The sequence below is a fragment of the Nycticebus coucang genome, chromosome 11, assembly GCF_027406575.1.
Source record: "Nycticebus coucang isolate mNycCou1 chromosome 11, mNycCou1.pri, whole genome shotgun sequence".
NCBI lineage: Eukaryota > Metazoa > Chordata > Mammalia > Primates > Lorisidae > Nycticebus > Nycticebus coucang.
In genome coordinates, this window is record NC_069790.1 from 80,304,646 (window position 1) to 80,327,274 (window position 22,629).

The 22,629-nt window shown below is 42.7% G+C and overlaps 2 protein-coding genes across 3 annotated transcripts; both read right to left on the minus strand.

Moving 5' to 3' along the window:
* Nucleotides 1–1,089: 1,089 nt before the first annotated feature.
* LOC128598656 (uncharacterized) lies at nt 1,090–5,377 on the minus strand. The gene is given in 3 exon segments (XM_053609309.1): nt 1,090–2,530; nt 2,532–3,452; nt 3,455–5,377. Coding segments are annotated over 3 exon segments (3,348 nt in total). The 5' UTR covers nt 5,015–5,377; the 3' UTR covers nt 1,090–1,663.
* A 10,819-nt stretch (nt 5,378–16,196) lies between these two features.
* Nucleotides 16,197–22,485, minus strand: THAP5 (THAP domain containing 5). Of its 2 annotated transcripts, none has more exons than XM_053609310.1 (3): nt 22,294–22,485; nt 17,977–18,169; nt 16,197–17,531 (listed from the first exon to the last, which is right to left on the minus strand). In XM_053609310.1, exons 1-3 carry the CDS (start codon nt 22,371–22,373, stop codon nt 16,623–16,625), a joined length of 1,182 nt encoding a protein of 393 aa, XP_053465285.1. In that variant the 5' UTR covers nt 22,374–22,485; the 3' UTR covers nt 16,197–16,622. The 2 variants fall into 2 exon arrangements, with proteins under 2 accessions (XP_053465285.1, XP_053465286.1); XM_053609311.1 differs by having other exon boundaries at nt 22,182–22,439.
* Between the last annotated feature and the right edge of the window lie 144 nt (nt 22,486–22,629).

The following is a 22,629-nucleotide window of genomic DNA, read 5'->3' on the forward strand; positions in this document are numbered from 1 at the left end:
ATGGTCCTTTCCACCGTGGTTCAAGGTTGGCTGTCCGGTGGCACCGGATGTACACTGAATCTCCAACCTGGAACTGGTGAGGTATTTGCAGATCTCCGGGCTTGTAGGCTTCGATCAGCCTGCTCCACACTTCCTTTTGCACAGTTTCAAGGGCTTTTAATCTGGTGTATAGAGATTGAGAGGAGTAAGATTCTGGGGAAGGGAGGTGCTGCACGGCAATGAGCGGGGGGTGAGCTCCATATAGGATTTCAAAGGGGGTCAGCTTGAGAGTACTAGGGGTGTTGCGCACACGGAACAGGGCAAAGGGAAGGAGGACTGTCCAGTCAGTAATGCCAGTCTCTAAGGATAATTTAGTCATGGCCTCTTTTAGGGTTCTATTCATCCTCTCTACCTGCCCTGAGCTCTGGGGCTGATAAGCACAATGTAATTTCCATTCAAGCCCCAGAATTTGGCCAAACCCTGACTAACCTGGGCAACGAAAGCGGGACCGTTGTTGGATCCGATTACTTTGGGTAGCCCAAATCTTGGAAAAATCTCTTCTAATATTATTTTGGCCACAACTTGAGCAGTCTCCCTCTTTGTAGGAAAAGCTTCGACCCATCCTGAGAAAGTGTCTATGAACACTAGCAAGTACTTGTATTGGTACTTAGCCGGCTTATTCTCAGTAAAATCTGTTTCCCAGTAGCTTCCAGGGCGATCCCCTCGGAGTCGTTTTCCCTGAGGTAGTGTGCTAGGCTGGGTGTTTACTAATTGGCAAGGTCTGCACTCTTTTATAGCTGCATCAATGAGCTTACTTAATTCTATAATATAGTATGGAGAGGACTGAACAATGGTTTTCAGATGCTTGGGGCCCACATGGGTTAATTTATGAAGTTGTCTGAGAAAGGTGATTGCATGCTCCTCAGGGAGGATGTTTTTCCCTTCCGGGGTTTCTCGGATCCCCTCTGGGGATTCTAGGTGGAGGCCTAATCTGTCCATCCTCTCGAGATCCCGTTCCGAATATTTAAAGTTTTTGATAAGGGGTGCTATTTCTTTAAGGCTAGGTCTTAAAGTGTTTTCATATAGTGGTAGGATGTTGAGCCCTTGAGCCGCTCGCTTAGCTTCTTGGTCGGCTCTTTGGTTTCCCTCGGCAACTCTGGACCCCCCTTTCTGATGTCCAGGGCAGTGGATTATGGCCACTCTCTTAGAGAGGTGAACAGCCTCCAGTAGACTTAGGATTTCTTCCTTGTGTTTAATTTCTTTTCCTGCTGAAGTTAACAATCCTCGCTGACTGTAAATGGCCCAATGGACATGGGCTGTAGCAAAAGCATACCTGCTATCAGTGTATATGTTAACCTTTTTCCCTTCCGCCAAACATAAGGCCTGGGTCAAGGTGACCAGCTCGGCCTTCTGGGCCGACGTCCCTTCAGGCAGACTACTTGCCCAGATGGTCTGCTTATCGTCCACTACCGCCACCCCGGCCACCCTTTTACCTTCTATTATGGAGCTGCTCCCATCAGTGAACCAGGTCAGTTAGGCATCCGGCAGGGGCTGATCACAGAGGTCCCTCCGAGTTCCAGTCTCCTCAGCCATGTGTGTAATACATCCTCCCGGACAGAGGTATCAGGTAGTAGTGTAGCCGGGTTGAGGATGACAGGCGGGCCAAACTGGACTCTGTCTCCATTTAATAGGAGACTCTGGTGTGTGTCATGCGGGCATTGGAAAGCCACCGATCAGGGGGCTGTCTGATGATGCTTTCTAAGGCATGGGGGGCAATGACTGTCAACTTCTGCCCCACAGTGAATTTGTCTGCATCTTTTACCAGTACCGCCACTGCCGCCACAGACCTCAGACAGGCTGGCCAACCACCAGTGACGGGGTCTAATTTCTTGGAGAGGTATGCTACCGGTCTTTTCCATGGCCCTAAAGGCTGCATCAGCACCCCTCGGGCCACTCCTCTCTTCTCATCTACGTATAGGACAAAGGGCTTTGTTACATCTGGTAGAGCCAGGGCCAGGGCTGATAATAATGCCTTTTTAATGTTGTCAAAGGCCCGCTGTTGGCTGGCACCCCACTCGAAGGGAGTGCTTTCCTTGGTCAAAGGGTAGAGGGGGGCTGCCAGAGTAGCAAACCCCGGTATCCATAAGCGACAGAACCCCGCAGTCCCTAAGAATTCTCGCACCTGGCGGGGCGAGCGGGGAACTGGAATCTGAGTCACAGTATGCTTCCTGGCTTCTGTTAACCATCTCTGCCCTCCTCTTAGGGTGTAACCCAGGTACATTACCTCTTTCTGGCAGATCTGGGCTTTCTTGGCGGAGGCTCGATATCCTAAGTGGGCTAGTTCTTCTAACAACAGTTCTGTGCCCTGATGGCACGCTTCCTTTGTCGTTCCAGCTAGTAGTAAGTCATCTACATATTGTAGGAGCGTTACCTGAGGGTGGCTGGCGCGAAAGTGAGCTAGGTCTTGGTGGAGGGCTTCATCAAAGATGGTTGGGGAGTTCTTGAACCCCTGTGGAAGTCAGGTCCATGTCAATTGCCCCGTCATTCCAGAGTCCGGGGTCTCTCCATTCAAATGCGAAGATGTTCTGGCTAGAGGAGTGCAGTCGGAGGCAGAAGAAGGCATCCTTCAAATCCAGGACGGTGTACCAGATATGGTCCGGAGGGAGAGAGCTTAACAGATTATAAGGGTTAGGCACGGTGGGGTGGATGTCTTGCACCCGCTTGTTTACTTCTCTCAAGTCCTGCACAGGGCGATAATCTCCTGTGCCGGGTTTCTTGATGGGTAATAAGGGGGTGTTCCATGGTGACTGGCACTTTACTAGTATGCCCAGCTGTAGGAGATGCTGAATGTGAGCCCTAATCCCTTCTCGAGCTTCCCTAGTCATAGGATACTGGCGCACTGCCACAGGAGTGGAAGTAGCTTTGAGTTCTATGACTATAGGCAGCCTTTCTGCGGCCAGTCCCATTCCGGCAGTTTCGGCCCATGCCCCGGGATATTTTTCTAGCCAGTCTTGTACGAGACTAGTCCCTTTCTCCCACTGTTTTTCAAAGAGTCTATGTTCATCCTCTAAACGCATGGTCAGGGCTGTTACTCTCTTATTCTGGGTTACCTCTGGGCCATCAGGAGTGAAAGTGATTTGGGCTTCCATTTTGGTGAGTAAATCTCTCCCGAGGAGGGGCACAGGGCACTCAGGGATAATTAAGAACGAGTGGGTTACCCGTCCCACTCCCAGATCTACTGATCTTCGGGTAGTCCATGAGTACTGTTGATGCCCTGTGGCCCCTACAACCCAGGATTTTCTCTTGGAGACGGGTCCTGATGGTTTGAGTAGGACTGAGTGTTGAGCTCCGGTGTCTACTAGGAACTCAACTGGCTTCCCCTCCACCTTAAGTATTACCCTAGGCTCCGGGAAGGGTTCCCAGCCCCGTCCCTGCTAATCTTCTTCTTCTTCTAAGGCCAGTACTTTCTTGGAGAGTTCTTTCTTCCTTTTTTTAGGACATTCCCTGCCCAGTGCCCCTTCTCCTTACAGTAGGCACATTGATCCTTATCTAACGGGATGCGGTTGTCCAGGCTACCTGACTTCTTAGTTCTACCTTGGGTCTGTTCCTGGCTCTTCTCCCCTACTACTGTGGCCAAAATCCGTGTTAAGTTTTTCTCCTGTCTTCAGTCTCTCTTATTTTCCCTTTCCTCTCTCTCTTTCTCCTTTCTCTGCTCTTTTTCTTCCTCAGTTTCTCTTTTATGGTATACTTTCTCAGCTTCCTTAACTAAATCCTGCAAGGTATAGTCCTGCAATCCTTCAATCCTCTGCAGCTTTCTTTTAATGTCTACAGCTGACTGCCCTATGAAAGTCATAGCCATGGAAGCCCTCTGTCCTTCAGAGGCAGGGTCAAATGGGGTGTAGCGCCTAAAAGCTTCCATTAGACGCTCAAGAAACACTGAGGGGGGTTCCGTGGCCCCCTGTATTACTTCTCTTACCTTAGCCAAATTAGTGGGGTGTCTTGCGGCCCCACGGAGGCCAGCCACTAGAGCCTGGCGATAGACTGTCAGTCGCTCCCTACCTTCTGCCGTGTTGAAGTCCCACTCAGGTCTGGAGAGGGGAAAGGCAGCCTCAATGATGTTGGGGAGCTAGGTAGGACGCCCGTCCGCCCCGAGCATATTCTTCCTAGCTTCTAGCAAAATCTTCTCCCTCTCTTCAGTAGTGAAGAGAGTTTGTATGAGCTGCTGGCAGTCATCCCATGTGGGCTGATGAGAGAACATCAGGGACTCTACCAGCCCAGTCAGGCGTTGGGGGTCTTCTGAAAAAGGGGGGTGATTAGTTTTCCAGTTATACAGGTCTGCGGAAGAAAATGGCCAGTACTGGAGGGGCTGGAGAGGAGGTGGTCCCTCATCTGTTGCCACCGGCGGGGGGCCGTATGCCCTCAGGGGCAGGGCAACAGCAGTGTTGGGAGACATTCCTCCCCGGCGGTGACTCCTGGTACCTTGTGCGGGCCCCAGTGAAGGTTCCCCCGGGGGTGCAGAGGGGGCAATCGATGCTGGTCCTCCCTGCCCCCCGACAGGAGCCAAGGTGGGGGGGTATGGGGGAGGAGGGGGTGGAGGGTCATGGATAAGATGATCAGCCTGAATTTCCGGGTAGATTTTCTTGGGGGGGGGTCCGAGCTGTCGCCCCCCTTTTCTGGAACCGGAAGATTGGACAGTGAGCACCCGAGGATTAGACGGGGGCCTGGATGTAGCAGTCCATGGCCGAACCCAGGGGGGCAGATTCTGCACCAGGTCCTGCCAGACTATGATGTAAGGTTGTTGATCCGGATGGGCTCCCGGTCCTCTCTGAAAAACAATCTCTTTGATAGCAAAAATAAGAGATAAGTTAAAGGTTCCTCCTGAGGGCCAGCCGACGTTAAAAGTGGGCCACTCCGAGGAGCAGAAAGTCTGCCATGGGCCTTTTTTAACCTCTACTGACAGGTCACGACCTCTTCTCTTCACTTCAGTCCAATGATTTAGAGTCAAACTCAGAGGGGTTGTCACAGTCTGTCCCATCGTCAGAAGATATGTCAGAAACACAAATAACAGGAATAACAGAAATATTACAGATACAAGGATGTACTTACCACACTTGGTCCCTCACAAGCCTACAACAGAATCAGACGGGCGCGTTTCCCGTAATTTTTGATCGAACAACCGGACTCAATCAGCGCCCTTACAGCAGGAGACAACCAGGCGTCCCTGGTTCTCCTCAATTCCTGGGGCGTCCCCCAGGATTTCAGCCTGTGGTCCTCCGGGCATGTCTACCGACCACTGTCTGGCCACTCTCACGAGGTGCCGAACGGCTGCGAAATCGAAAGCGCGCACACAGAGTCAAACAAAGGACTGAAAACACAGACCAGAACAAAGGACTGAAAACACAGACCAGAACAAAGGACTGAAAACACAGACCAGACAGTTTTTGGGGTATCCCTTTCTTACCTCCAAGGTTGACTGTGCAGGTGAGGGGTGGTCGTTAAATCCCAGATGAGCCCCCAAATGAAAGACCTGGGACAGGACCCCCCACTCTGTCCTGAACGACGACGACCCCAATCAACCGCAAGAGACGACACTTGATGCAATCAGCAAGAGGATTTTATTCCAGCATGCTGGGACTTAACTCATAACTCTTTCAGGAGCAGAGGAGTCAAGCCCCGAATAGCAGGTTTTACAAGCTTATAAAGGCAAAAACCACAAGGTAGGGAGGGGTAGCAGACATAGCAGGGACTTTCCAGATAAGAAGAACTGGTTACTGGTTATCTGCTTCAGCTCGGGGCTATTTCCTGGAACAGTTACAAAGGTCACATTCTTATGGTAGGGGGCAAGAGGTGCTGCTACATGGCTGGTCCCCCCCCCTTCTGGATTTGGTAGTACTTTCCTTCAGGACTGGCGCCCTACTCCTTGAGCCACAGGCGCCACCCTGTTCCAACTTTCTAAAAGGCCTATTTTTGGATATTGAATCTTCTAAATGTATTAGATTTCTAGGGCTGCTATAACGACAGACTAGGTGATTTAAAAAACAGAAATTTATTTTTCACAGTTCTGGAGGCTAGAAGTCCAAGATCAATATGTTGGCAGGCTTGGTTTCTACTGAGGTCTGTCTCTTTGTCTTGCAGATGGTTGCCTTCTTGCTCTGTCCTCACATGTTCTTTTCAGGATGCTCTCACATTCCTGGGGTCTCTGTTCCCAGATTTTCTCTTATAATAAACATACCAGTAGAATAGCATTAAGGTGGGTGGACTCCCACCCATCTTAACGGCCTCATTGTAACTTAATCATCTCTTTTAAAGGCCCTATCTCCAAATAGTCGCATTCTAAGGTATTGGAGCTTAGGGCTTCAATGCATTAATTTTTTTTTTTTGAGACAGAGCCTCAAGCTGTGGCCTGGGTAGAGTGCTGTGTCATCACAGCTCACAGCAACCTCCAACTCTTGGGCTAAAGCGATTCTCTTGCTTCCACCTCCAAAGTAGCTGGGACTACAGGCACCCGCCACAATGCCCAGCTACTTTTTTTCTTTTTGCGTCATTGTTGTTTGGCAGGCCCAGGCTAGATTCAAACCTGCCAGCTCAGGTGTATGTGGCTGGCGCCTCAGCCGCTTGAGCCACAGGTGCTGAGCCTCAATGCATGAATTTTAAAGGGTGACGTATTTCAGCTTATAATACCAGACTTGTCTTTCTTTGGGCTTCTTACTTTCCATCTCTTGGTCTTTTGCCTCTGTTTTGGGAGATTTCTTCAAGTTTAATCTTCTAACTCTCCTATTAACCTCCTTTCTGATATCACATCTTAAATTACTAGAGCTCTTTTTGTTTTCATAATATCTCTTCTCTTTTTTTTTTTTTCAGGAATGCAATATATTCTCTGCTTGTTAAGAATTTAATAAAAATTGGGTTCTGGGCGGCACCTGTAGCTCAAAGGAGTAGGGTGGCAGCCCCATATGCTGCAGGTGGCAGGTTCAAACCCAGCCCTGGCCAAAAATTGCAAAAAAAAAAAAAAAAAAAATTGGGTTCTTGGGTGGCACCTGTGGCTCAGTGAGTAGGGCGCCAGCTCCATATGCCAAGGGTGGCAGGTTCAAACCCAGCCCTGACCAAACTGCAACAAAAAAACAGCTGGGTGTTGTGGTGGGCACCTGTAGTCCCAGCTACTCCAGAGCCTGAGGCAAGAAAATCATCTAAGCCCAAGAGCTGGAGGTTGCTGTGAGCTGTGTGACGCCAAGGCACTGTACCAAGGGTGGTAAAGTGAGACTCTATCTCTACAAAAAAAAAAAAAAAAAAAAATTGGGTTCTTTCCAAAAAATTTTCTTCTGCCTATATAATCTCTATTTTCTCCACTTTGCTGTTTTGGCCACTGCTACGGTCTAAATGTGTCCACTAAAATTCATGTGTTAGAAACTGAATCCCCATTCCCACAGTGTTGGGAGGTGGGAGCTTTTGGAAGGTGCTTAGGTTGTGAGAGCTCTGCCATCACGAAAGGATTAATGCCACCATGTAAAGGGCTCATAGAATGGGTTCTCTTTTACTCTTCTGCCACATGAGGACACAATGTTCATCCTCTATTGCTCTTCTGCCATGTGAGGACATAGCAAGAAGGCCCTCATCACATCAGCACCTTAATTTTGAACTTCCTAGCCTCCAGAGAAATTTGTTTTTTATATATTAGCCAGTTTAAGGCATTCTGTTATAGTAGGACAAAATGGACTAAGATAGGCATTATATTATGAATTGCTCTCCTCAGCTGTCTGTTGACTGCCAGTGGGCAGAACAATTAAAAACTGTTGAGAAACTCCATATCGCTGGGATTCTTGCCCATAACCTTCATTGTAGAGCAATGATTCTCAATTTTTACTGTACATTAGAATTACCTAGGAGACGCTTAAAATACTCACTGTTGGATGGCACTTGTAGCTCAGTGAGTAGGGCGCCGGCCCCATATACCGAGGGTGGTGGGTTCAAACCCAGCCCTGGCCAAACTGCAACAAAAAATAGCCAGGCGTTGTGGTGGGCGCCTGTAGTCCAAGCCCAGGAGTTGGAGGTTGCTGTGAGCTATGTGATGCCACGGCACTACTAAGGGTGATAAAGTGAAGACTCTGTCTCTACAAAAAAACCAAAAAAAAACAATACTGATTGTTTAGGCCTTATGCCAGACCAGTTGAATCTGATTCTCTGGGAGTAGAGCTCAGGAAAGGGAAACTTTTAAAACTTCCCAGGTTACTTTAATGCACAGTGTGTATTGAGAATTACTGTTATAGAGTGACTTTGCTGGATCCAGTTGGAATTCCCAATGTAAAACATTTTTGTTTTTCTCTCTTAGGCTTGTCTAATTCTTCCAGAGAGATCTTTTCAGTTTTATACCTGGGGGAGTATAAGTGGTTGTCAGAGCTCTGGGAACTAATATGTATGTGATAGTGGCTTGGTAGGGTGAAAGTTGGAGCTCACCTTCAGTATATAAATTTTAATCTCCATTTTCAGTATGATACCCCACCCATACCATACCTGTTTTAACAATTTTTTTTATTTTTTTTTATTTTTGAGACAGAGCCTCAAGCTGTTGCCCTGGGTAGAGTGCCATGGCATTACAGGGGTGAGGGGTGAGGGCCGTGGCGTCACAGCTCACAGCAACCTCCAGCTCTTGGGCTTAGGCAGATTCTCTTGCCTCAGCCTCCAGAGTAGCTGGACTACAGGTACCTGCCACAATGCCTGGCTGTTTTCTGTTGCCATTTGGCGGGGCCATGTTTGAACCTGCCACCCTCGGTATATGGGGCCACTCACTGAGCCACAGGCACTGCCCTAAGTGTTGGTTTAAAAGACGTCTGTAAGAACACTGAAAATACATTTCACGTATTTTAAAATTTGTCTGTTCCAGTTTCTACAGTGAAATACTCATGTTCCCATTACCTGAAAGTATACAATTAAGCCCTTTGGAAACGTATATGATTCTAAATGAACGCTCTATCACAATACCTAAAGAGGAAACAAAATACACAGTTATGAATGAAAAAGCTAACACTGTATAGCTGGGTGTTGTGGCGGGCACCTGTAATCCCAGTTACTCAGGAAGCGGAGGCAAGAGAATCATCTAAGCCCAAGAGCTGTGATGCCACAGTACTCTACCGAGGGCAACAAAGTGAGACTCTGTCTTTAAAAAAAAAGAAAGAAAGAAAAAGCTAACACTGTTTAATAAAAGCAACACCTCAGATACCTGAGATGGTGTTGACATCATTGCCAAAGTTCTGAGATCCAAAGAAGCCTGGAGGTCCTTGGTGTAAAGGTGTGGGGAGGCAGAGGGAGCCAAAGAAAGAAAGGGAGACTGAAAAGGGAATGTGTTTTAGAGGATGACTTCTAGGAAAATAGTAGAAAATGACTCCTCTCCATTATCTAGATCTAGAAAGTATAGGATTTATGGAAAGAGGGAATTAATAGTGAATAAATTCTCCAGTGATGCAGAACAAAGGGTTACCATATTTAATTAGAAATTGCATAATATATGTATATACACCACACAGACACTATTAACAACCTGAACTTTGGAACCTTGAGCTCTGGCTACTGCCTAGGCAAGCATAGTTGTCAAGCAGAGTGAAGTGTTAATTTCCTATATTTATATATCCATCTACCCCTCAATCAATCTGTACACTCACCCAATCTCCCTCCTTCTTCCCTTCCTTCATGCAGTCTTCCCCTCTTTCTTCCTCATTTATCCTTACTTTCTTCCATTCACAATTGGAAGAATATTCACTGTAATTTTTAGGTCTACACATTTCTTTTTTTTTTTTTGAGACAGAGCCTCAAGCTGTCGCCCTGGGTAGAGTGCTGTGACATCACAGTTCACAGCAACCTCCAACTCCTGGGCTCAAGTGATTCTCCTGCCTCAGCCTCCCAAGCAGCTGGGACTACAGGTGCCCACAACACCTGGCTATTTTTTGGTTGCAGCCGTCATTGTTGTTTGGCAGGCCATGGCTGGATTCGAACCCGCCAGGTCAGGTGTATGTGGCTGGCGCCTTAGCCACTTGAGCCACAGGTGCTAAGCCAGGTCTACACATTTCTAAAGACTTTTTTACTCTACTCCATATCCAAGGAAATCTTTCAAAAGAATGCATGTTTTAGGAGCAAATCTGTATCTTATTTTACCTCTGGTGACAAAATGGAATTTCACCAGTCAATCCCTACATAAATCATGATTATGGTATCTACAGAAGCAAAAAATAAGAAATGTGTATAGGCTGTCCCCATGGCTCAGTCGGCAGGATGTCAGCCACATACACCTAGGGTGGCTGGTTCAAACCCAGCCAGGGCCTGCTAAGCAACAATGACAGCTACAACCCCAAAATAGCCTGGCGTTGTGGCAGGCGCCTGTAGTCCCAGCTACTTGGGAGGTGGAGGCAAGAGAATCACTTAAGCCCAAGAGTTGGAGGTTGCTGTGAGCTGCTGCGATATCAGAGCACTCTACCCAGGGTGACAGCTTGATATTCTGTCTCAAAAAAAAAAAAAAAAAAAAAAAGAAATGGGTATAATTTTTCATTCTGATGAGGGCGGTAATAAAAATCTTGCACTCTGCATGCATTAGGCCTCAATGAATGAATGTGGAAATATGAAAAGTTTTTGGTTTTTAGTCTAAGGCCATTATCAAAGGAAAATCAAATAGTATTGTCAATAGCTGACATTTCTATAGCCGGTGGGTTTGTAAAACACACACACACACACACACACACAATCAATACAACCTCTGAATTAGCATTGATTATATTTCAGTAAAGTTGAGTATTCAGTGAACTAAGCAACAGACTAATGGAAGACGTATTCCTTGCATGTGTTGGGGGAAAAAAACTTGAGGGGAATAAAAGAAAGCTGAGTCTTCTAGAGGATTAGGGGAGAATGTTTCCTGCTTATTCAGATTGTTGGCAAAATTCAGTTCCTTGTGGTTTTAAGACTGAGGTCATCATTTTCTCATAAGTTTTAAACTGAAAGCTGTTTCCAGCTTTCAAAGGATGTTGCATTCCTTGGCTTGCGGCTTCCCTTCATCTTCAACATTAGCAAGGGGGGTTAAGTCCTCACATGGCATCTCTCTATGTGGAGAAAAGGTTCTCCACTTTGAAGAACTGATGTGATCAGATTGGGGCACACTCAGATAATCCAGGATAATCTTCCCACCTCCAGGTCTGTGACTGTAATTACATCTGCAGAGTACCTTTTGTCATATAAGGTACCATTCACAGGTTCTGGAAATTATGTGGAAATCCTTGGTGAGGAAGCATTATTCTGTCTGCCATAGTACCTAACCTCAAATTTAAGTTTATTGATTTTGTTCTTTTTTTTTTTGTAGAGACAGAGTCTCACTTTATGGCCCTCTGTAGAGTGCCGTGGCCTCACACAGCTCACAGCAACCTCCAATTTCCTGGGCTTAAGCAATTCTCCTGCCTCAGCCTCCCGAGTAGCTGGGACTATAGGCGCCCGCCACAATGCCCGGTTATTTTTTGGTTGCAGTTTGGCCGGGGCTGGGTTTGAATCCGCCCCCCTCGGTATATGGGGCTTGCGCCCTACCGACTGAGCCACAGGCGCCGTCCCTGTTCTTTTGTTTTTTGAGACAGGCTCTCACTCTTTGTCTAGGTTGTGGCATAAGGCTAGCTTGCGCTAACTTCAAACTCCCAGGCTCAAGGGATTCTCTTGCTGGTAATACCAGTGTGCACTACTGTGCTGGGCTGGTTAGTTTTTCATTGTTTCTATTTGTAGTAGAGACAGGGTCTCACTCTTGCTCAAGCGCACTTTGAACTCCTGAGCTCAAGCAATCCACCTGCCCTGGTCTTCCAGAGAGGTAGGATTACAGGTGTGAGCTACTGCATCCCGCAATTTATTGATTTTGAATCAACTCTTTTACTGTATTCTCCCTCTACCCAACTCTTTCTCTCAAGTGATCTTAAAACAGAAAATGACAACCATAGCAAAACCATCAGAATGAGATGGAAGCATAGATGACTTTAACTTCATAAAAAGGCTAACACATCATTCTGTCATTTTAACTAAGATGTGTAACCTTTCAGTTTTAACTTTGAAACATTTTATAGAATAAAGCAGAAATGTACCTATTATTTAAATAGATATTAATATTTGGACATTTTTATCCAACTCCCTTTCCTTTTAAAATAAACTCATGTAGTGTACTTTTAAACTATAAGGGAATATATATATATATGTTATTTTTGCATCTTAGAATTTGGAGACATATACTATCAAAACTTTAACGACTTACCTTTTGGCATATTGTTTTTATATTCATTTTTATGTATGTAAATCATTTTAACTATTGTATAATATTTCATTGCTTTGAATTACAGAAATTTTATTTTTGAGACAGAGTCTTACCATGTCACACTCAGTAGAGTGCTGTGGCATCACAGTTCACAGCAACCTCCAACTCCTGGGCTTAAGCGATTCTCTTGCCTCAGCCTCCTAAGCAGCTGGGACCACAGGTGCCCGCGACAATGCCCAGCTATTTTGTTGTTGTTGCAGTTGTCGTTGTTTAGCTGGCCCTGGCTGGGTTCGAACCTGGCAGCCTCTGTGTATGTGGCTGGTGCCCTACCCACTGAGCTGAGGGCGCCACCACGGGATATTTTTTTCTTTTTTTATTAAGTTTTTCGAGATGGAGTTTCACTTTGACCTCTTGGTAGAGTGCTGTGACATTATAGTTCACAGCAACCTCAAACTCCTGGGCTTAAGCGATTCTCTTGCCTCAGCCTCCCAGATAGCTGGGACTACAGGAGCCCACCACAATACCTGGCTATTTTTAGAGACAAAGTCTCACTCTGGCTCAGGCAATCCACTGGCCTCAGGCTCCCAAGTGCTGGGATTACAGGCATGAGCCACCGGGGCAGGCCCCTAGAGGGATATTTTAGACAGCACAGGCTGCCATTAGAAAATGCCATAGACTGAGTAGTTTAAATGATAGAAACTTAATTCTCACAGTTCTGCAGGTAGAAGTCTGAGATCACCATTGGGTTCTGGTAAGAGCCCTCTTCCTGGCTTGTAGATGACCTCTTTCTTGCTTGCTGTGTCTTCACATGGTGGAGTGAACATCTCCCTGGTATCTTGTCCTATAAAGACCATCTTTTCCTATCAGGTACCCACACTCACAACCTCATTTAACCTTAGTTACTTCCTTAAAGGGTCAGATCTCCAACTAGTCACATTAGGGGGATACAGCTTCAGTGTATAAATTTGGGGAGACATAATGCAATCCATAGCAAGGGATGTTTATATTTAGTTTGGTTTTCTCAGTGACGCATGTGATGAGATCCTCAGCTTGGGCAGGTAAAGGGAATGGCTAGAGAGGAAGGGGGGAAGTGTGAGAAAGAATTTGAGTGGAATTTAGAACTTACAAGAGAAATACAGTAACACTGCTAGGCTCATCCGAGTTTATGGTCGTGAATTTATATTCAAGTCTGTCTAATCGCGTAGTTTTCTTTAGCTTGTTTTTCTGATATAGGAAAAGAAAAGGCAAAAATATGAGTTTAGGAACAGAGTTTAGGGAAGTGAGGATAGTAGAGAAAAGAGCAATTTTTTTTTTTTTTTTTTTTGCAGTTTTTGGCCAGGGCTGGGTTTGAACTCACAACCTCTAGTATATAGGGCCGGCATCCTACTCCTCTGAGCCACAGGTGCCACCCAGGAAAGGGCACGGTTGTTGAGAGTTTTAGAGGAGAATAATTAGGATGATGTGAAACATCAGAATAAAGAGAGAGGTGATCAGAGACAGATGGTTTTTTTCAGATTTTGGAATATTTGCATTACACTACTCATTGAGCACCCTAAATTTGAAAATCTGAAACCTGAAATGCTCCAATTAACACTTCTCTTGTGCATCATGCTGGTACTCAAAGGTTTTGGATTTGGGGATAAAAGACACTTAACCTGTATTTATAATTTATTAAGTTTAAAGAAATACAACTAATTTAAATTATTCCTGAAGAATTTATAATTTTAAAAAGAAAATTATGATGTATACTACTAAACCTGAAACAACATATTATTACTTTATTGTAACTCAAGGTTAATATGCACTATTTATTTTATTTTAAATCAAGTATTAGCAAACGGCAACATGGGGATACTTATCAGCTCTACCACTTACCTACACATTTATGTAAAAATTTTAAGTATTTTTCTTCATGGTCATGTAATAAAGACACTTCTAATCTTCTTATAAGCTGACGTTTTCATGTAATACCAATTAATTTTATTAGCCTGAAGAAACTAAGTGAAACATGGCCAAAAGCAATCATCATGCAATTATAAAACAATTAGTATATTATGTGCTATTCAGAATCAACTAGTATTTATTGAGCACCTCCTATCTTCCAGGACCTAAGATGTTTGTTTCCTCACAGAAACCTTAAAACCATCCTTTAAGATAGAAAATGGTATTTTCCATTTTGCAGTTGACAAAAACGAAGATTCAGACTGACAAGAACTTGACAATATAATTAAATACATGTCACATTGGGGGATACAGTTTCAGATTTATACACTGAAGCTAAATCCCCCTATGTGACATGTATTTAATTATATTGATTGCCAATTTTAAGAAAATATATTTTGCACATTTGTGTTATTACTACAAAGACTTTTTTTTTTTTTTTTGGTTTTTGGCCGGGGCTAGGTTTGAACCCGCCACCTCTGGCATATGGGATCGGCGCCCTATCCTTGAGCCACAGGCGCCACCCTACAAAGACTTTTTTTTAAGACAAAGTCTCACTTTGTCACCCATGGTAGTGCTGTGGAGGCACAGCTAACAGCAACCTCAAACTCTTGGGCTCAAGTGATCTTCTTGCCTCAGCCTTCCAAGTAGCTAGGACTACAGGTGTCCACCACAACCCTCAGCTATTTTTTTAGAGATGGGATCTTGCTCTTGCTCAGACTGGTTGCAAACCCGAGTTCAGGAGATCCACCCAGAGTGCTAAGATTAAAGGAATGAGCTACTGCACCTGGCTTTACTAGAAAGTCTTTACTTTTATATTTTTCTTATATTTCTATGGTCATAAGCAGTGTATTTTTATTTATATCACCACCACTTCTCTCCTTGTCTTCCTAGAATCATCACCATTTAGCTCCAATTTCTAGCTGATAAACTTTGATAAAATATACACAAGTGTACATAATTTTGCTGCACGTAGATAATTTAAACTATTATATTATGCATGTATAATATGTCTTTGTTTTGCATTATAGGGGTGTCTTAGCACAGTCTGCCACTACAAAATACCACAGACTGGGTAGCTTAACTAATACAAACTTATTTTCTCATAGCTCTGAGTAATACAGTATTACTATATTATTCTGGAATTTTATTTATTTACTTTGAGACAGAGCCTCAAGCTGTTACCTTGGGTAGAGTACTATGGCATCACAGCTCACAGCAACCTCCAACTCCTGGGCTCAAGGGAGTCTCCTGTCTCCGCCTCCCAAGTAGCTGGGACTACAGGCACCCACCACAACGCCCAGCTATTTTTTGGTTGCAGCCATCATTGTTGTTTGGTGGCCTGGGCTGGATTCGAACCCGCCAGCTCAGGTGTATGTGGCTGGCGCCTTAGCCACTTGAGCCACAGGCGCGGAGCCTATTCTGGAATTTTAGAATGACACAAGCGCACACTTCAAAAGTTATGCCTGTTAAAATAAATTATGATTTCCAAAATATAATACATATATTTAAAATTAGCTTCATTGGGCGGCGCCTGTGGCTCAAGGAGTAGGGTGCTGGTCCCATATGCCAGAGGTGGCGGGTTCAAACCCAGCCCCGGCCAAGAAAAAAAAAACCACACACAAAAAAATAAAATTAGCTTCATTAAAATTTTTGGTTTATAAATAGATCAATGTTAAGAAGCTTAAGGGTGGTGTATTTTGACAATTAGCCACATGTAAGGTAACAAAATATACTCTCTTAAGCTTGAAATACCTCTTGCAAAACTCGGCTTATGGGTGATTCCTTATTTTAGTTTAACTAGAACAAAATTACAAAAGGTGTATTTTACATTACAGATATGTAACCATAGCCAAAAAGTCAAATAATACAGAATTCAATAAATATTGAGGATAATCCAATAGTTAATATTAACAAATTCTAGTCAACTTCTAGTATTTAGTACACAGTATCTTAAAGAAAAAAATAAAAGTATCTTAATAGAAAGCAAAGGAACAATGAAGAAAAACAGACAGAGAAATAGTAAGTCCTTTTATTTTACAGATAAAGGACTGGGGCTCAATCTTGATAAGTAACTCGCCCAGCTCATACAACGGTGTTCTGTAAAACCAGGACTGATTCCTGAACTTGATTTCTATTCTAGGCTCTTTTGACCTTAACTTTGTCTTCTCATGTTATGAATAAATCATATTACTTATTCACCATATTTTAACTTTAATTTGTAAAAGTATCAAATAATAAAACTTTCTCTGTAGTCCAACTCTGGTTTTTCTAAAAAAAAAAAAAATTGAAGAAAGGATGCAGTTTATAATATGAGATAACTCTTGTAGGTTCATTAAGAGGTGATCTCTATACAGGAAAAAGTTCACTTTTCTGTATAGTTAGCTTACTAATCTGCTTTGGCTAGGAAGGCTTATACATCAGTCACAGCTTTAAAACCTCTTTATATCATAGTGACTTCGTATGTTGTAAAATGATTTTCTATGATCTTGACATTTTCTTCAGATAGCCAGTTTTCCTCCTTTAGCTGCCTTATAAGAGTTTCCAAAGACTTCAATCTTCCTAGAGTTTGCTGCTCTTGTAGCTCAAGAAGAGTTATCTTTGAATGTAGCTTAGAGACTTTCTGCCAGAGATGTTCCTTATTTGCATCTTGCCTGCAGTAAGAATGTTCAATTTGTAAAACTTCTGTCCCATAATCTACATCCTTATACAAGGAGTCTTCAAAGTCTGTGTCCTCCATTTCCACAGTTTCTTTTTGGGCAGGTATAAAAGAATTAACTGCAGGTTTAGAATTTCCTACAGGTACAAAAATGGCAATAACAGATTCTTTATTTGTGTTTAATTCTTCAGCTGTTTGATTAATTGTGCTGAATAAGAGTGGCATTTCTTGTGCTGTCTTTATTTCCACGGAATTATTTGTAAAGCTTGGTTTATCAAGATGGTTGGTAGTTATTTCAAGCACTTTCTGGGTTTCCAAAGACTGTTGAACACCTTCTGAATTTGAAGTTGTCAAAGTAACAGCTGTAGAATTCTCAAAAGATGTGTGAAAACCACCTATACCTATATCTTGGTTAACTACTGTTTCCAAGGTAGATTCTGGTTTTTTGGTATCTTGTTTAATTAGATTAAGAGTTAATACATTATTTTGTACACTTCTTGTTTTTGGAGCTGGTGGTCTCACGAAAGCAGATGAATCAAGTAATTCTGCACATTCAGGGAGAGTATTTGTGTTCATTATATCTTTCCTTGCCTCATTTAATGCAAATGATTCTTCTGACTTGGCTTTTAGGCATATTTCTTTCTCATCTTCCAATTTTTTCTTCTGGGATTTTTTTTTAGAAGAATCTTTTCCCTAGAAAATAATATTTTTAAAATCTGAAAAAGATACCCTTTACAGGCTTATTCTCCTATTGGTTAGTTCTGACTGCACCTTGGAGCAGTATACTGGCTAAGTAAATTTATTTAAAAATGTTGTTAAGTATATAACAAATATACCTCAAAAGTGTTTTTTAAAAAACATTAATCCCATTTATGACAGAAACATTTCAGATCATTCAAAAGACTAAGAAGAAAGCTTATTAACGTATGTTAATAACTTAATAATGTATCTTTTCCTTCTCTTGAACTGTGCTTCCTGACAATTTAAATTTTTAAAAAGTTATCACACCTTTAGGAAAAGCACAAATTAATTGTTTCTTTTTTCTCAAGTATCTGTTACTTTCTCCACCTGATCACCTGCCACTGTATACTCTGCCACCCTGCTCAGCATTACCCAGCTCCTCTATCCTAATACCTACCTGGCTGTCTTCAGGCAAAGAAAATATTGTTGGAACTGCAGTTTGTTTTAAGTATCGAATACCCCATCTGATGTCAAGGGAGTCAGGAGTAAAATGGTCACTACATAGAAACTGGTATTTACTGGGAACCCACGAATCTCGCTTCATATTCTTTAACCACTTTTCAAGTCTTTCCTTGTCACGTAGAGGAAATCTGAAATTAAAAAAAAGGGGGGGTGGACTTTGGTATAGCTTTATAATTTTGCCACATTTCAGGCTTACATATCTAAGCAACCTATGACTCAAGTGCTGTAAGAGCAACATATCCGTCCCTACCAAATAAGACCATCTTCACAACAACTGCTATCGTGTCTGCAATGAAAAAACTAAAATATAAGATAAGCCAAGGCTACTTATCTTTGTCTGAGAAGAGCTGAACATAATTCACAGTACCTTCAAGTAAAATATATGTTTTCTTGTAAAGGATAAAAATCTATTCATATCATCTATGAATTATGTTCCATTTAAATTTTGTTGTATAGTTTGTCTAGAATGAGTAAAGAATCTTGTATAAATTATAAATTCCTATTCAAAGGTATTTCAGACTATTGAATATACTATTTCATACTATTAAAGTTATAATACTCAAGTCACATCTTTGACTTTTCCAATTACAAGAGATATAAGATACAATATACAAAATAACAAACGTTACTGGTATATTTTGGGCTTTGCAATTTTAACAGTCCTTTCCTTTCTTAAAATGTGTATACATTTTTCTGGCACCCTCCATATTTTTAAAACAGAAAATGTTATTTCAAACAAATGGTTTAGCTGAATGAAAGGAACATTCTTATAAGACTAATAGTATTCTATTCTCTCTACTAGCATCTGCCTCAATTTTACCCATATGTAATTTAGTCTATCTAGTACTACCAGATTTCTATAACCAATGGATTGGGAACTCCAAAATTCAAGTTCAGAAAGAGAAACTCTGTAGCAAGAAAAGAACTATGTTAAAAAGAATAGGGTGGCACCTGTGGCTCAAGGAGTAAGGTGCCGGTCCCATATGCCAGAGGTGGCGGGTTCAAACCCAGCCCCGGCCAAAAAAAAAAAAAAAAAAACCCACAAAAAAAAGAATAGACACAGATGTTTTATATGTAATAAATCATATATAAAAGAGAAAAGCAAGACAGATCTCCATACATGTTGTTTCTGTACTGATAAGAACCTGATTTAGAATTGGTTCTAACCTATCGAAATGTGCTTTAAAGGCAAAATTGGACTAATGGCAGAATTTGACAAAAAACATTTTCTTACCAAATACGTTTGGGTTAATGTATATTGAACAATAGTTGACAGCGGTTTATATTTCATTTAATAATTTCCAAGAATGCAGTCCAAGACATATACTACATAACAATTTCTTGTTTTATAAAAATAATAACAATATAAAATTTCTCATATCTAGTGTAGCTGTTAGATATTCCTTCTTAGGAATACACAATATACTACTTTAGTTTATGCTTTAAAGTAGCATGATTGTTCTAAGTTTTGATAACTTTATAAGATACTCTGGAAAGTCTGGGTACTTGGTAGGAAATCGTTTTTAATTCTGATATCCTTACAAAGAAAAATCAGATGAACTATCTTTGGAAGTTCTCACCATAGAAACCATACATGTTTTGAAAATATTTTGAACTTACACACATCGTTAACTTAGCTTGTAAGTACAACAGGCATAACCAGAAAAGGTTTTTAAAGGCAATAACAATTGTCTTTTGAGAAGACCTGAATTCTGCAAGCCATAGGTAAGATCATAACTTTTGTTACATCTAAAATGAAAATATGCCTTTTATAATATTGTTTACATTTTTCTTTTTTTTTTGAGACAGAGCCTCAAGCTGTTGCCCTGCATAGAGTGCCGTGGCATCACAGCTCACAGCAACCTCCAACTCCTGGGCTCAAGCAAGTCTCCTGCCTCTACCTCCCAAGTAGCTGGGACTACAGGCACCCATCACAACGCCCAGCTGTTCTTTGGTTGCTGCTGTCATTGTTGTTTGGCAGCCCGGGCTAGATTTGAATCTGCCAGCTCAGGTCTATGTGGCTGGTGCCTTAGTGGCTTGAGCCACAGGTGCCAGCCTACATAAATTGTTATATAAGGATGCCGTTTGCAAATTAAAAAATACACTTTATGGATTCCCTGGGTAACAGGATTTCATTGATTCTTCAATAGGTAAATCTCTAAGAAATATAGAATATATTTCCTGAATACTTTATTATCTTTATATTGGTTCAACTTGTTTGTTAATTTTGTTTCAGTCTTATATAATTCTCCAGAAAGCATAAGACAATCACAGTATGAACTGGATATTATATGTATACATCAATTGAATTCCCAAATGCATGTAAATTTATATTATAGCTTTGTTATAATGTTCATATGAGTAAATTCTTCAAGTTTGGTGCTCTTGGGGAATAAAACTAAAGCAATTTTATCTTGTGGACTACACATGGAATTTTAAAAACCCACAAAAATTAAAAAAAAATCCCATTTGCACTAAATCTCCATTTTGAGGAAAAATATCTTTAAAATTCATTTAGCATTATTATTTTCTTAAAAACATTAACTGTGGGTGGCGCCTGTGGCTCAAGGAGTAGGGCACCGGTCCCATATGCCGGAGGTGGCGGGTTCAAACCCAGCCCCGGCCAAAAACCACACAAAAAAACAAACAAACAAAAAACAAAAACAAAAACATTAACTGTGAGGTCCACAAAGACTTTTTTTAGTCTGGGGTTATGCCCCTGTCCTCCCCCAATATCAAAGGCCAAATAAATCTGGGAAACATGGGGCTAAAACAAGTTCAACACAATCTTTTGCTAGAAATCAGAGCTAGAGCCATCAATATAGTAGTAGCATTTCCCTATCAACTACAGGTGGATTAGATTTTCTTCCTTTCCAAATATCCGTTTGCATCTTGAGGAAAGGCTTCAAAGGCTTCAAATCCTGGAAATACTACCACATAGTGTGAGTTACTTGGGGTTTTCAGTTTTTTCCCATTATTTAAGGTGATCATTAGTTCATCATTAAGTGAACGAGAGCCTCAAATCTAAAAGTAAGACGAGCTTCGCCAAATAACTGGAGAAAATCTGAAGAAAGGAAAACGCAACAATTTTAGATCTAAATGGATTTTTTTTCTTTTGAGACAGAGTCTTACTTTGTCTCCCTTGGTAGAGTGCCGTGGAGTTACAGTTCACAGCAACCTCCAGCTCTTGGGGTTAGGCGATTCTCTTGCCTCAGCCTCCCGAATAGCTGGGACTACAGGCGCCCACCACAACGCCTTGGCTATTTTTTTGTTGCAGTTTGGCCGGGGCTGGGTTCCAACCCGCTAAACTGGGGCCGGCACCCTACCCACTGAAGCACAGGCGCCGCCCCTAAAGTGATTATTTTTAAATACAAGAAAAAATGGAGTATTATACGTATGTTGATTATGGTAGGCTTTTCAGGTATGTTAAGCACATACCACCTGCAAGTTCTGTTTTACCTCTTTACAAGCTAAGTGTGAATTACATACTACTACTATCTCCACTTTACAGATGAGATCTGAGGCACTAACAGCTTAAACACCTGGTAGAAGGTCATTCAGCTACAAAGCAGCACAAGCAGGATTTGAATCTATTAACAGATTAGATTCTTAATTAACACACGACACTGTTGCTCTGTTCTTCTGAATAAAAATCAGTACTTCAATAGCTTCACAGAAAACATTCTGTGGCTCAAGTAATTCAGAATTAACACATACCGTGCCCTCTGTACCAATGAAGAGTATGCATGGCTCTGAGTTTATAATTCCAGTTCTGACACAAAACTCTCAAGTTCGGTTACCTAATCTTTCTGGGCCTCAGTTTCCGCAGGAGAAAGATGGAATAATATTATACCTGTGCGACCAAACTCACGGGGAGTCTAAATAAACTTTGAGCGCACCTTCACATTTCACAGGTTTGATGTCTCCTAAACCGGAGTTAACGTTTCAATGAAATGAGGTCAGGTGAGACGAGGAAAAGGCTCTGAAAACCAGAGCACCGCGCAGTTTACTCTTTTAACTACTTTTAAACACCCCAACAGGCCCCTACGTCTCGCCATCAGCCCAGCGTTCTTGCTCACGCAGGACGTGAGCTAAACTGAACTGAACTTCATGCCCTCCTTCCCTGCAGTGATCACGTACGAACAGCTGAGGACTAATTTTTAGAGCAGACGGTAAGGAGCAAGAGAAGTCCAGAGGCCACAGAAACGCAGTCCAAGGCTAGGCTGAAGCTTCTGCTGCATGGGCAACTTACGGGTAGAAACTCAGCTTCCGGTCTTTATTGTTTCGACCCCGGCGGTTCTTACAGCAAATCGCCGCGCAATAGCGAGGCATTGCTCGCGTGAGGATCCGGGAGACCCGGACCAGCGAGCGCGAGCCTCACTGTGGCGGAGTCCTACAGTCCGGGTCGCCCGATCCACTGCGCCTGCGCCGGAACTCTCCCAGGCAAAAGCCACCACCACCGTCCACTCACTTCCGCCTCCGCAGGCTTCAGCCCGGCCTTTTCCGGGGTTGGGGCCGGAAGTGACGCACAGGGTGAGCGGCAACAACAGTTTTCCACGTGCGCGTAGGGCGCCAGGGTCAGGTGGGC

What these genes read in the sequence shown, in the direction of transcription:
- THAP5 (XM_053609310.1), bottom strand. Translation starts at nt 22,373, where the DNA reads ATGCCTCGCTATTGCGCGGCGATTTGCTGTAAGAACCGCCGGGGTCGA. An exon ending in CGGAAGCTGAGTTTCTACCC is followed by an intron (nt 18,170 to 22,293) that starts GTAAGTTGCCCA and finishes TTTTAATTTCAG; the next exon opens with ATTTCCTCTACGTGACAAGG. An exon ending in CTTTGCCTGAAGACAGCCAG is followed by an intron (nt 17,532 to 17,976) that starts GTAGGTATTAGG and finishes ATTATTTTCTAG; the next exon opens with GGAAAAGATTCTTCTAAAAA.